Source organism: Drosophila tropicalis, unplaced genomic scaffold, assembly GCF_018151085.1.
Source record: "Drosophila tropicalis isolate 14030-0801.00 unplaced genomic scaffold, ASM1815108v1 contig_878, whole genome shotgun sequence".
Classification (NCBI taxonomy): Eukaryota; Metazoa; Arthropoda; class Insecta; order Diptera; family Drosophilidae; genus Drosophila; species Drosophila tropicalis.
This window is the reverse complement of record NW_027173374.1, coordinates 7,820,044-7,835,562: the sequence shown is the minus strand read 5'-3', so window position 1 is coordinate 7,835,562 and position 15,519 is coordinate 7,820,044. Positions and strand designations below refer to the sequence as shown.

The 15,519-nt window shown below is 38.5% G+C and overlaps 1 protein-coding gene across 6 annotated transcripts in view; it reads right to left on the bottom strand.

The window, feature by feature from the left end:
* The window catches only part of trv (trivet), a 79,381-nt gene that overhangs the window by 52,079 nt on the left and 11,783 nt on the right, over window positions 1–15,519 (bottom strand). For 2 of the 6 annotated variants that reach the window (XM_068299161.1, XM_068299159.1), the window contains exons 1-2: window positions 15,004–15,103; window positions 8,962–9,959 (exon numbers count right to left, since the gene is read on the bottom strand). The exons of 1 other annotated variant lie outside the window; for it this stretch is intronic. In XM_068299161.1, coding sequence (XP_068155262.1) covers window positions 8,962–9,879 — 918 coding nt within the window. In that variant the 5' untranslated portion in view covers window positions 9,880–9,959; window positions 15,004–15,103. Of the gene's footprint in view, window positions 1–8,961; window positions 9,960–15,003; window positions 15,104–15,519 lie in introns of those variants that run through there. 3 more of the 6 variants (XM_068299160.1, XM_068299162.1, XM_068299170.1) reach the window with 3 other exon arrangements.

Genomic DNA, 15,519 nt, shown 5'->3' with positions numbered 1-15,519 from the left:
AACACAATATCAGCAACAAGTCAAGAGTTGATTTGGCAAGTTATTTAGTTAACTTTTCGAAACTTTTTGTTGAGTGTTTAGACTGCATTTCGCGTGACCCTCTTCATTAATTTCCTGGCTCGCTCTTTGACTATTCTAATTTTATCAAGTCAAAGTTAATTTAATCCGACAATATTCATATTTTGCGTTCGAACGAAAATAGAATCTATATTTAGAAGCAAAACACTGACCTTTGGTGTCCCATCTTTATTGGCTGAACAATGAAATTTTACTCCTTTCAACAGCTTTTACCGTAAAAATTGCATTTAGCCAGTTTATTGTTTGTTGTGAAATGCATGTTATCTTCTATTTGCAGCTGCACTAACGTCAATGCGTTGTTCGTGTGACACAAAGGAGTCCAAGCAGTAGCAAATACCTTATGAATGGCTTTGTGAAAAATAAAGTAAATGAGAATCTGCTTTCTAACAGCTTTCAAATCCCCAAGTTCTGAATACATTTCCTTAATGAAAATTCAAAAGAACTTCTAGTTGGTTGGCTCAAGATAAATTAACTGAAAAAAAAAAAACATTTCTCCTCCTAATCTGTTCAAAATTGATCAATTTATGGCCTTACAGTGTATCTTTAATACACATAAGTCAAATGTTAGTCTTTTTTCACAACCAAAACGAACAAACAAACAAACAAAGGTGTTCTTTTGGTTCTTGTCCTTTTTTTTTTTTTTTTGGGCACCTGTTTGTCTTCCCACTACCTCGCATTGCCGACTCTGTGAAATTCCACCCCGAAAACTGCCCCCACCCCACACCAACGGCCTTTCAATGGGCGTATTTAATACTCTTCATTGAAATAAAATATCTACAGGCAGTGCCTAATTTATGTAAAAGGAAAATAAATCAATTAATGTCAAACAACCTGTAGCCAAAAAACAAAACATACCGCCAAAGCTAATTTATGGACACCGCATTTTGTATACCCTAAAGGAAAAGACAAATATGAATGAGTATAAATCAAAAGTGATTCTTAACTGATTATTTTCATCCTGAATACTGGATTAATGTACTACATTTACCTATGATAATCTGATTTATGTATGCGTACATGACTTTTTCCAATGGGTAACACACATTAACACACATAATCAAAATACCCTGACATAGCTAGAGCTACTGCAGGCTTTCTATGTTCGTTAGCCTAATAATAATTAGAGGCTAACTGACATTTTGAGTTGAAGGCAAATATAATTAATTATGTACCACAAAACACAAGGCCAACAAATTTTAGCTGGACAAGAGCAATGAATTGTGGAAGCAGCATAAATATCAAAATCAGCCCGGTGCTTGCTGTATCAATAGTCGGCGAACAAAAACTTTGCCATTTGCTTTGAGTATTTTCTAATGTCTTGCTACAAAGCGAGCTTCTATACATATATATGTGTACAACATAATGAGTTAGATGCTGGAGAAGGAATACTAAGAAAAAGCCGCCATAACAACAATAACAACTCCAATCAATTATACGGCCAATTAAATGGGCAAAAAAGCAACGGAAATACCGAAAAATGTAATGAAGTCGTTGTGAATCGTCTAATATACAGCCTTAGACCACAAGGTTGGGGGAGGACGACAGTTCTTTGAGCCAAAGACTCGTGCCTGCTATTTGTTTAATGTTCAAGTGTATTTGTTATTGAAAGCAAAGATGTCCTGGCACGTTTACGAAAGATAAACAGAAAACACAAAACCGCCCAGGAGCACAAAGCTTGCAAACAATTTTGTAATGAGACAGAAACAAGACAAGAGATCTTTTGTCAAAGTTACCAACCTCTGACTCACACATACGCACACGTGCTCACACCGTAAACTCACACATTAATTTCCAAAAAGAATTGACCACTTGGTAATATCTCTCTTAAAGTTTCAATACCTGTCCATTAGTTGCATTTTAATTATCTTCATACTTAGTTAGTGACCACCAATGACATGCAAATTAATTGACCAACAAAATGAAACTATAAGGATATGCCAGCAATATCGAGCAGTATCCTGGTTGCAACTTCATTTTGCGCATCACTCACTTTTATTTATGCTCTTCGACTACTTACGAGCATGTTTGTGCCAAGACAGGGCCAGCAGCTAGCTGGCCAGCCAACTGAAGTTATGTGAGCTATTTTCCATTGAATAAATTTTAAAATAAGCCTCGAAAGAATTTCAACAAATATTTACAGAAGCAACTCCAGAATACAGGCAGTTAAACAGAGGAGCAGGCAAATACATAAAACATTCAAGTAGTAATGTGTATCGAACGGTGTTTTGTGCTCTGCCATTTGAAAATTCATCCAAAACACTTAGAACAGGGACGGAATCAACAGTAGTTGTGTGGATAGTTGTTGATAACGGAAGGGTATATCTTTTTAATAAAAAAGTATAATCGTTTAACTATTAAAACAGCTGAAAACATTAAAAACTCAATGACGGAATTTTCAAAATACCAAATTTCTTTACGAGAAGGAAATATCAAATCAGATCACAAAACACATTGATATAAAATTGGAGATTGATAAATGAAACTGTTTGGAGAAATATATTTCGCACCTGATAATATTGCATCTATATATATACATTTATATCCATATGTATATGCAGGATTTTCAAACAAATTTGTGGTATCGTTGTTGTTATACCATACACCCATAGGGTGAAATGGTATATTAAAGTCGCCAAAATGTATGTAACAGGCAGAAGGAAGCTTCTCCGACCCTATAAAGTATATATATTCTTGATCAGGATGAATAGCCGAGTCGATCTAGCCATGTCCGTCTGTCCGTCCGTCCGTCCGTCCGTCCGTCCGTCCGTCCGTCCGTCCGTATGAACACGCAGATCTCGGAGACTATAAGAGCTAGAGCCACCAAATTTGGTATGTATACTCGTGTAGTATGCACATGTTCAGAGTTAATTGGAATTTCGGCCACGCCCCCTTACGCCCCCAGGAATCACATAAAACTGTTTTTCTTAAAAAGTATAACAGCTAGACACATCAAATTTGGTTTATATACTCGTTTAGTTGGCGCGCAGAAACTAATTGTTTAAACTTTTTGCCACGCCCCCTTCCGCCCCCGGAATTTACATAAAACTGATTTTCTTAAAAACTATGAAAGCTACCGACATCAAATTTGGTATGCAGACTAGTTTAATAGACGCGCAGAAACTGGCTATTTAAAAATTTTGCCACGCCCACTTCCGCCCCCGCAAATCAAACAAAACTGATTTTATCAAAAACAAACAAAGCTAAAGTCACCAAATTTAGTATGTATACTGGCTTAGTATTCGCGCAGAGTATATATATTTTCATATTTTGCCACGCCCACTTCCGCCTCCATAATTAAGAAAAAACCGATTTTCTCCTGTAGTTTTTTGACTATCGCATTCAAATTCGGCAGACTAATTAATCTTATCTATTTCTACAAAACTACCAAATTTTATTGAAATCGGACTAGAAACATGCAAAATATGCGTATGAACGTATTATACTACGCGGTCCACAAGGCCAGAATTGGCCGTTGGCTAGTAGCGGCGCTAGAGTGCTCGTGTGTTCGTAGAGTGAGCGAGATAGCACATACTATGAAACATGTAAAAACAATTTAATAGACATACATATGTACATTTGGTTTTCGAAATTTAAAAAAATTTGTTTCACCTGGTGTATGGTATACCCGAGTCGACGAGTCGACTTACTTGCTTCATTTTTCTTTTTGAACATAGACCAGCTCTGCGTATTGGTGAATAGTTTAGTATATGTGTGTAAGCTGCTAAATGTTAATTTAAACAATGCTTCGGCATTTCAATTACACATTGAACACACATAAACACAACACATAGGAGTTGCATTTCTCATTTTGGCAATCACTTAACCATGCGTAAAATAGATAAGATGCAAACTTCGTTTACTTTAACACATTCGATTTGGACCAATGGCTCAACAAATCACCAAACTGATGATTTACGGTGTGAGCTAATTATAATTAACAATCAAATGCATAGAAATTTGTATAGAATATAGGTTGCATAGATTTAATCACAAATACAAGCAGTATAAAAGAGAGAATAATTAAGTTTCATTAGCAATCATCAAAATGCAGCTGAGCAAACTGTCTGTTAATATTGAGTAATTATATATTCATTACAATTTGCTTGCCATCAATGGCATCGATTCATCAATTAAACTTCGAAATGATTTAGTTTAGCCATTATTATTATTATATAATACTGATTGACTGACTTAATAAATCGCACTCAAGGCTTTGGACCTGTCTCCCAAGTCCTAACTCTTTCAACAAAGTTGCGCGCGCCTTGTTGCTACGCTTTTTGCCTCTAATTTGACAGCCGTGGCTTGGCATTGTCGTTCCGTTTACGTGTTGTCTATCTTTGTCAGCGACACGCCCCCTTGGCCAGCACTAGCGATTTCTTTCTTGCTCACATTCGGCAACAATTTCTTTGTCAGTTGTGTTTGGTTGCATTTTATTGTGTTACAACAGAGTTTGGTTTTACTTCTATTTGATTTAACACCCTTTCATATACGAGGCATAATTGCAATGTGATGGTTTTTAGCATATTGCAAAGCCTTCAATATTATGTGGATCTAAAAGTCCCTATTTCTACGCCTATTCGGATGTGCCACCAATTTAAATTAGTTTAATTTAAAATTAAAGAATCAGTAGAGTATATTAATTTCGTTCTGACCAAGAAGGATTGCCGCCTGCTTTGGGTTTTTCTGTATTTTCTGGTATTGCAATTGTGTTGCTAGCACGGCATTTGGGGATTTCGCTTGACAGCTTGCTTGAAATTACAACTGTCAATTGCATTTAATTCGGTTTTGACCTTACTAGAGCGCAAAAACAAAAAGAATGCGAGAACTAAGTTTGCGGCAAATTAAATTAGTAGAGCAAATAGTTGTTGTTGGGTTTAGTTTGGGAAATGCTTAACTTGGGGCATATGTTGTGGCATATATGTATATATATATATACGTAGATATTTTATATTTTTAACATTGACAAGTTGAAGGGGCCTGGGGACTACTATTGAAATTGAAGCGGCCGATATCGTTTCCCCTTTCAAAGGTCGCGTCGAGTGTTGAGCAAAATAAACTGTTTGGTTGGTTGCGACAACAAAAAAAGCTTTTGCACGAATGCTTTTGAAATTTGGCGCCCTCGCGCACAGAGACACAGCATCAATGGGCAACAAAAGAAGCACTTGACAAGCCCACACACAGACACACACACAAATATATAAATATATGTATATAGAGGCTCTCACACTGGGACACTGGCAATGTGGTAAAAGCTTTCAAGTGCCAGCACACACACAAGAGCAGTAACGCGAAGCTGACTCTCTGCCTCAGCTGTTGGCAACGTCAGCGTCGTCCTTAAGAAGACTTTTTGGTAACTCAATGCGTCAGCAACACATTCACACGCACACATACACACACAAACACGCATACACTTTCGCACTCAGTTGGATGCGGTGAAATTCACGATATTCAACACCAGAGATTGCATTAACGCTAACGCCACCTCGCGGCCAGTCCGCAGATTAAATTAACAGTGCGCTGTGAAGCAAATGATTCCCATGGTGAGGTTCAGAATGGAGACGACACGGATTTGGGTCCAAGCGAAAAGCCCTTAAGGCTAACTGAAAGTAGAGAAAGTCACCACAGTAGCTAAGCTGTTAAGGCTGTCCATCTCTTATCCTTGCCCATAATAAGAATGCTACAAAGTTGTGCAAGATTTTCAAGGTATCTGATTTTGTTTTGAATTTCGGTTTCTTTTTTTGCCACTGTCACTGACATCTCTCTCTTTCTCTCTGCCATGCTCGTGTCCAATTTACCAGTTTTAACTGTCAACAATTTTACTCTGGTATTCTTTCCGCCTGTCGCTGGTGCTGGCCACAAAGCAAGCCTTTGATATTGCATCCTTTGGCGCAAATATCAAATTTCTCTTTGCTCAAAATGTAACCAACATTTCTTGAATTTCTATTCGACAGTGACGGCTACCATTTTTAAGTATCAGTTTCAGATTTCCACATCTTTAAGCAAAGCTAAAACCAGTTAAAGACCGCAGTGATACTTTTCTAGTTTGAGCAAACGAACTCAACGATACAGCGAACCTATGAGAATGCGTTCTGCAACAAAAAAAATCCTGTGCACTTTGTGTGTCTGCTCTTTTTGTTGACATGTTAACGCAATATATGAAATATGAATTCACTTACGCATCACACTTTGGCTCCCGAGGCCATTAAGGCAGCGCACATCCTCAGCCAAATGGAGACTTGTCCTTTGCCATATCACCCAGCCCACTCCACATTTCAACTATATGTTTTTTTGTCTCTACTTTTTGAACCACTCTCGGGCCAACAATAATACGAGTGTCCTGGCACTTCGACTCCCTACAAAAAGTGCTACGTTGGAAGTGTTGTCAAAGGAAAAATTTCCCCTTTCCATCTTTTGCATCGTATAAACAAGTAAATCAACATATTCTTGCTCAATTAGGGTTTGGAAAAGCTACCAATAAGTTATTTGTATTATCTTGCGTCGAAAAAACGTTTCAGTTCATAACAACTTTAAAACTTAAAAGATAATCAGAATGTGCCTTAAAAATGTGGTGAACATTTCAACTAAACTCTAAAACCTAATACCGGTTTTGTAATAAAAGCTAATGCAGTTCATTCATTGTACACTTTACCTAGTGTTAAGTTTACCCTCAGAAAACATTAAGAGCAAACAAAACAAAAATTCAAACTCTAAAAACGAAATCCGCTTTCGAATGCTCCATAAGTGCACATGGAATATGAGAGAAGAACAATTATTAGATGGCAACCAACTGTTATTTCAGTATAATGCAAAGTGGTAAATGGAAGTGGAAGCTGCCGCAGCAACAGTAGCATCCCAGGACTATGAAGACTATGAAGGCATCATGTGATTTGCAATGCAACAAGCAGCAAGTAGACAAAAAAAAAAAAAAAGCAAATACACAACAAACTTTTGATGCATTGTAGTTGCCTCTGCACCCAATAATATTTTTGTGAGGTTTATACCACACACACAGACACCGACACATGTATGTATATGTATCTACATACATACATATGTTCTATATATGGTATACTGTGTATATGGGAGTACATTATAACAATGGCCAAGTGGAAGCATTAAAGTGAGTATATAAAATGCTTTCTTTGTGCATGATAGCGCGTCCAGTTTGACAGAGGATGAAGCCAGCAAGGAGAAAGAGGTGAAGCAAAAACAAGCTATAGCCATAGAGAAGATGAAGGCATTGCTAAGTTGTAAGAAGACCACAAAATATGCACACACACACACAAACACATCCTTTTGAGATATGCCAGATATGGACAAATAAACTCAGAGTTAGAGAGACAGAGATGGCCGACTAACAAAAAAGAAAACATTTCATGAAAGATTTAACATTCAAATGTGCAGAAAAGGGCGAACTTTCCTCTGCTTTTTGCAGCTAAATAAAACTACTTAAGCACATGTGAATGAGCAGCAGCACAAAAGGATACAATCTACCACTATTCTCCATATATATATATACATATATGTAGGTAGCACTTGAATTTATTTAAAATGCAAAATATAAAATATATTTTATTCAGGCAACTGAGAGGAGAGAGCTACCTGAAATTACTGTAAGGAACCCTATGAATTTTCATATTGTAATTTGGTATGCCAAATCCTTAGCGTGAACGATAGTGTGTATGTGTGTGTGTGTTATATGTATGTAAACTGACCACTTGGGCAACAATAACAAAAAATTTGACATCCATTCAGTTAAAATATCGAATACAAGATACTCTCAAAAACAACTTTGGAAATATGTGTAATAGATGACTATTGCATCTCCATTTAGTTTGATTAGTTAAGAGTTGTGATTTGGGGCGTAGGATACAAAAAATTCACTATAAAACTCAGTCTTAGTCTTTCACAAATGTATGTATATATACATATGTATGTACGTATGTATATATGTGTTTGTAGATTCTTAATCAGGACGAACTTATCTAGAATGCACAAGTAGAGCAACAGCAACAGCAGTAGTTGGGGCTGTCAAATAAACGAAGCATCGGACACTGTAAGGTAGCAAGAAAGAGAAAACTGCAAAAAAAAAAAAAAGAAACACAACAAATGGACAGCAGACACTATCTCTTTGTCCTTGTTGCGGAGAGCCTTTACCTGTAAAAATCTGCAGGCAACAACGTAATTTAAAAGAACTACAAACTGTGCTTTGCATGTCGCTGGGCCGAAAACCCCTGTACCTCACTACACACCCCCCGTTGAACCCATCTCAATCCTTAAGTCCAGCTCACATTTCAGTTCGTCTTATGTTGCTCTAGTTGTTGTCCTGCTGCGCTTCTTTACTCATATTAAATGCAAAAGTCATTGAGCGTAGGACAACAACGCGAATGCGGCTGCAAGAGTGCCAAACGATGGTTTGGTGGGGTGGATTTTTGGGCTACAAAAACGACGAGTTTATATCTACATCCTTGGACATGAGTTTGCTGTAAAATTTCGTGTTGATGATCTTACTAGGTTATGCATTAGTTTTTTGTGTAACGCCCCGAAACCTTCTACTCTTCTTTCGCTTGCTTCCCTCCTGTCATTTCTCTGTTATCTCCGTTGAGCTTTCACTTCCGTTTTCTACCTTTTTGCATTTCCTCTTTGGTCGTTGTAACTTTGATTTTTTGTGTGCTGTCGCTGCGTTAAATCTTAGCCAACATGCATACATATTCTCTAGCTTAACTTGTGTGTGTATGTGAGTTTATTTTGTTGCATGTCCTTTATGTTTATGTAAATTGAAGTTTTTGCTTTGTTGCCATTGGGGCCATAAATATTAAGCATGCACATGGTGTGCACTCTCGGATTGGAATTATTTTTCATTTTTCGACATTTTCAACTCACCTTCTGATATGCACTGATGGCATGAGAAGCCACTGATTTCAGTGATTGCACTCGTCCACCCGTCGTTAATTGTGGTGCTGGTGGTGGTGATGGATTCCGCGCTGAATTTGCTTCAGTGGTGGGTAATTGACAGGATACAAGCATTTGGGGCATAGGCGGCGGTGGCATTAGCGGCTGAACCTGAACTGGTACTTGATACTGGCAGGACAGAGTTAAAGGTGCCGGCGGACGAGGTGGTTGTGGTGGTGGCGGTACATTTTTGGAATAGATCGGAGTTTTTGAATCACCGCCGCCAGTCGAAGATTGCGGTAAAGTTGGTAACGTAAAGGGCAGAAAAAACATCGGTGTTCCTTGACCCTGGCAGGTCATTGCAGGTGTTGTCATGTGGCCGCTGTTACTTTTACTGCTGTTGTCTTGTCCATTGCAACTAGGATAACAATGATGTGACGGTGGCACATTGCTCATGTACGTAGTTCGTGTTGTTGTTGTTTCCGGCATGGCCAAACAGTTGACATTTCCCCCAGGCAACTGCTGCATCTGTTGTGTTGTTGTTGTTGTCTGCTGAAGAGTCGTTATACAGTTGACCTGTTGCTGTTGCTTGTGCTGGCGATATTGATGCAACGGCGGTGGTGGCTGTTGATGCTTTAGCCGAGGAACAGGCAAATGCTCATAGCTCTGCTTACAGCAGCGACACTCTTGACAACAACTAGCAGGCGACGTCGTCTCATGATTGCCAGCATCGTTGCAGCAATTGGTTTCATTGATGGAAGACATCGCTGGATATGGTTGCCCGCTCGAACGAGCCGCATTGCCGTAGCTAATCAGCTTGGGAGCTTTACCAGTTGACAGTGTAGGGGGCGGCGCCGAAGGCTGTTGCTGCCACTGTAAGGTACAGGGCAGGATGCCAACAAAGCGCATTCCCGCACCGGAATTGTCTGTCTGTCTGGCACTTAGATTGTCTATCTTGGCGGCTTGTCTATGTTCGGTCAGCAGCTTAGCTGTAAAATATAGGAAAAAGAGAGAGACAATAGGAACGTGTTGAGTTTTCCACTTCGGCGACCCATTTTCATTTGTTTACCGTAAATTATGAATTATTTTGTGTGCGCGGAAGCGGAGATCTCTGCTCGGCACGCTTGATTACAAATTTGGAGTTTTTTGAAAGAAATGTATATACACATTTATTATTGTTATTTTTTTTAGAATAACAATGGGCAAGATATTTTACTGCTGCTTCTACTGTGTTTCTCTTACTGTTCCTTCACAAAATGATAACATTTGTTGTGGACTGGCGTTACGCCTTCTGCTTGTTGCTGTCGCCCCATTCTGGTGAAGGTCTGGCACCCGTTAGAGGCTTTCAGAAATCACTCAAAGTTTGTCAAGAACGAGAAAACCAATTTTTCAGCTGAGTGCATTTTAATTTCGTATACGCCCCGTGTGCTCCCCATTGAGTTTTGTTAGTCAGGTTCATGGGCGCGCACTTGGGTTGCGGTGGCCGGGAGGGGTTTGAAAAAGTAGAAGACTATGGGGTGGTTTAAGAGATGTAAAGGGGGGAAATGGAGTGCGAAAAGCAACCAACTCGCCTCTATTGCCCTGCCACATTGAAAAAGTTTGCTTTTCATTGCAACACGCTTGAAATGGCAACTTGGACAAACAGCAGAAGAACAGCAAAAACAACTACAGCTGGAAAAAGTTGCCTGCCTGCCTGCCAGCTCTTCCTTGGCCTCCTGCTATTTTTCTGTTTTTCTGCTCCTTCTCTCTTCTGACAAAATGCAAGAAAAATTGGTTGTGCCCATTCTCTAGGCCTTTTTTCACTTCTCTGGCATACTTCACCCTTCGCCAACCTGATGTATCCCTGCAGCTTTCTATAACCAATTTGCATGCCTCTTTCAACCGAGCATTGTTGACTTCTCGTTCGCAACTCCCCCTTGCCCGGCTCACCGAGTTCATGCGTCCTACGAGCACGCATTTTGTCCAAAAACCTATCCGTACAGAGAGAACCAATACAAACAATAGAATTTTAGATGTGACAAAACAGGTACAGGTTCCCGTTTTTACTGCACCCAGCCGATTGACCATAATCATGATCATGTTAAATTGTCAGTCAGTATATACAAAATTTTTCAGCTTGGTGATAACCGAATTTTTTTTCATCCAATCAATCAATCAGTGAGACATTTGGTACAAATACGTTTACAACATTCAACTAATAACTTATTGAAAGAAAAATAAAGTAGAGCCTAAAACATGGTTACAAACCATTTATATCCATCGTTCTGTTACTGAAATCTCTGGGTAATACCAAATACTTCAGACTTAAACTCCATTGCCAACTAGCAATAGTACATAGAAAAACAAAAGATGTTTTTTATTATGGCTATTCCCTTTTTACAGTTCGTGAAATAAACTTGCAAAGAAGAAACTATCCAACCATAGAGCGTTGATACCGATGGTTTAAGACTTGCCATTTCACATTATTAAAAGAAAAATCAATAAAATAAAGAGAAGAGCTAACTTTGAATCTTTTTAGAGGCAAAATCTCTCCACCCACTGGCACACAAAGTGAAATATTTTCCATATAATTCATCCTAATTCCATAAATACTTCAGCCGCATAATGAAAAATATTTGCAGAAAAAGAAAGTACAAAGCATGTTCGCTCGCAGCTCAAGATCAAAAGTTTGCCATACGCACAGAAAGAGAGAGAGAGAGAGCACAGAAATAGTTTTGTGATACAAGACAGCAGCAGCAACAGCAGCAAAAAACAAACTTTTTGACTCTCGCCTGGCGATTAAGTTGCCAGCAGACTCGAAACTTTTGTTTGCACAACAATTTTCCAGCGTGTTCAATTTAAAATTTTTCCAAAAATATCTTAGAGATACGAAGCAAATGCATGCAAGTTTAGTGTGTCGAGCTTAATTACAAAACCAAAAGGAGCTAAGTCCGAAAGTAATCAGTGACAAGGACACACATACACACACATACTTACAAACACTAGCACACAAACAATTCAAGTCCTTTGTCGGTTGGTTTGGTATCTGTGGGATACGCACCGACTGACCAAAAAAAAAAAAAAAAAGAAAAGCGCAAACCCAAAAACGACAAAGTACAAAGAAACTTTGCAAAAAGAATTTGGTAGTATCAAAGCAAAAATTTTTAATGAATTTCTTGCCAGCAAACGTAAGCCTCCAAAAACGCACTGCACGCAAATGCAAAAAGGGACCCAGAACATCAGCAAATGGGCATGAGGTCGGGGTCAAAGGTCCAGGTTCAGGTCCAGGTCCTGGCTTCAGCCCAGATATACCAACAACTCACTTTCCCCTTTGGACGATGGCTCGGAAATCGTGTTGCCTCGTTGGTGGCCTTAATTAAATTTAAATATTTTATCACTGAAAAATTGCTAGGCGGCAACAACTGCAGAGCAACACCAACAGCATGGCCCATGAAAAGGGTGCAGAAATGTTGGCACTCTGTGTGTGTGTGAGAGTGTGTCCATGTTTGTGTATACGAGTGCAGACAGCCGAAAAATACTGATGTGGGTGTATTTTTCATTATTTGCCCAGCGTTGCAACTTTTTTTTACCCGAGTGTTCAGCTCCTGGTCCTTCGTCTCCTCCTCCTATTTCCTGCCTTGTCCCTCATCCCCTGCCGTAGCCACACTTCATATTCAATTGTGTTGAATAATTGCCATACGGTTTTTTGACCAACGGTTTTTGACACTTTCCTAAAAGGACACACGCGCTCCCTCAAGTGCCGTAGCCATAGCCCGCTACTCCCCGTCCGACCTTATCCTGTCGAGTCCCGCTTTGCCGCCCTTTTTGCCGCATTTGAAGTTGAATTTCCTTTTTTTTTTGTGTTGTTGGGTTTTCAACCAAAAAATGAGCAAGCACTCTAGAAACTGCGGACCTTTGGACATACAGCAACAACACCAACGACAACAAAAAGAAGCAAAAAAAAAAAACAAAACAAAAAACAACAACATGCCAAAAGCGTTTTTTGAAATATCTTTGTAAATATTTAAAATGTTCTGTACATGCGGGTGCTTCAATCAAACCGAGTAGTCTCCATCGGGCGGCAGCAACAGCTAAGGGCGAACTCATGGATGGGGGCCGAGGGGTGGATAGAAACGGTGCCTGTGGACAGGACTGGTGAGTTCGGTCAGCCAAGAGATGGGGCAATCAACCCCTGTAGTTAGTTGGGTGTAAGTTTTAAATAGTTTTTGTTGGCAAATGTCAAAATGCAATTTCGTATTCATAAATTAATGAAGTGCCCTTGCCAAACAAATGAAAAGTAGAAAACAAAATAAAAAAACAAAACCAACAAAAAACAAAATCTGTTCAGATTAAAAACTTTCTACATAAATTATGTGGGTGTGTTTCGGAAGCTTTCACTAATGCCGAACCATTGGCATCCGATTTAAATCAGATTGGTATTTATACATGAAGTGTATGTAATCCTAATGTGATGAGCGAAATGAACCTGGTAAGGGAATGTAATATGGAAATTTTAGGCATAAAAAGAGTTTTTAACTAACCTTAATTGGCCTTAACATATTTCACACTGAAAAAGGACTAACCACACTTCAATAGTTAGCCATTGCGGTTTAGGTTAAATCACATAGAAAGAAAACTGATTCGTTAATTACCACGAATTGTGAGATCATAACATTTTATTGAAAATCTTTGCAATAGGGTACATAATTCTTTAATACTTTAAAGAAATATTCGTAGATTTAATGTGTAAGATCTTTTAATTTCAAATAGACATGCGATAACAAACCAATGCTTTGATAGTATTTTTGTGAAATATCCTAATGGCAAAAGGCAAGCATATTAGTCAGACAGATAACAACTTTTTGTTTTTTTCATATCTTGCGCTTCAAGCCTTATCACATCAATGACAGAATTAAAACAAACTTATATTTCAGTGAATATTTTTCAACTGAGTTTATAACGCTTTGAGATATTCCCTTGGTCAAGGGTAAAAGTTCTGGCAGCTTCTTAAAGTTTGTTTTATAAATCTCATATTCCCGTTCTTCTTTCTGGTATTTTAGGCAAAAGTTTATTGACAATTGTGATAATAGTCAACAAATCTCAAACAACAAGCTGGTTGAAAGCCTTAGTAAATCAATTGAGAAATTGCATAATCCAATCGCTAAAATTCACGAATTCATTACTTTAACAACTATCAAGCAGAAATTAGAAACAGAAAAGGGAGCTAAAGATCATGAAGACTTAAGAAACAACTACAGTAAAGTTTGAAAAGAGAAATTAGAAAGTTAAAAGAAAAGAGAATCTCAGCAAAGAAGAAGGGTGATCCCAAAACAAAGGTGATCATGATTGAATAAATTGCTAGAGCCATCGAAACTCATAAATAGCAATGAAATTATAGAATTAAATTCTCAAATATCTCTCATTTAGCAACAATTGAAACAATCCCAGACTCAGTTGACTAATTAGAATAATTTACTTGGAAGGATAATTATGCATACAGGTATCAAAAAATCAATTGGCAAACTCATGAACTATAAGTACAATTTTAAGATTCTGATGGAAGTTTTTAATTTGAGTGACCAACAGACGGATATGGCTATATAGATTCAGTTTCGTAGGCTGATCAAGAATATACATATATGTATGTATATACTTTATGGGGTGAAAAACGGTCTGCGTAACATACATCTGTCCAATTTTATAACACCCTCTGCAAGGGTAAACAAATATCTACACACATTTTTTATCATAGAAGAAATACGCTCTAACATTTTATTTATTATTGGATTGAATAGGAGATACGGCGGATTTATGCGCATTATCTTTAGCCTATGCCAGCCTTTTTTTAAAAAATAAATAAAAACCCAACGGCAAAAATTCATAGAAACAAACTATATGGACATGCGCACGTTATGATTTTGGGCCGAATTCCTTCTTCCGTGTTGTTGTGGTCACAACAAACCATAAACAAGGCCGAAACCAGTGAAAAAAAATACCAAACAGGCAAAACAACAAGAAAAGAGAGTCAACTGCTGCATCTGCATTGTTACTCACACTCTCAGTTGCAGAGGCCAAGGCGTTGTTCACACACACACTCACACAAATCCGCTTGAATTGGCACACTTTGAGTTGTATCGAATTTGTTTCTTCTTTTTTTGTTTCGTGTGTTCGCGGGGATATACAACAACAACTATAACGACACTGACAAATAAAAACAAGAACAACAACAATTATTAACTCACTGAAGAGCACGTGGCATGCGTAGAATTACGCACTGGGACACCGTCTAGAAGGGCAATTGCTTAAGATGTTAACGATGACTTTTTAGGGAAACACAGCGCCTCGTGTCGACGAATTAACACTGAAGAGCCAAGTCGGCGATAGTCGGCACAAGCTAACACAGCTGGCGTCGTCCACCGGCAGAGGCAGAGGCAAAGGCAGAGCTGCACTACCACCAAAAAATATAAAAAGAGACTAAAAAACACAAACGCAGACACACACACATTCATCTACTTCTATATATGTAAAGAGGACACCAATGCAGGCCACGCAAAGCAAAGCAGCCCAGGC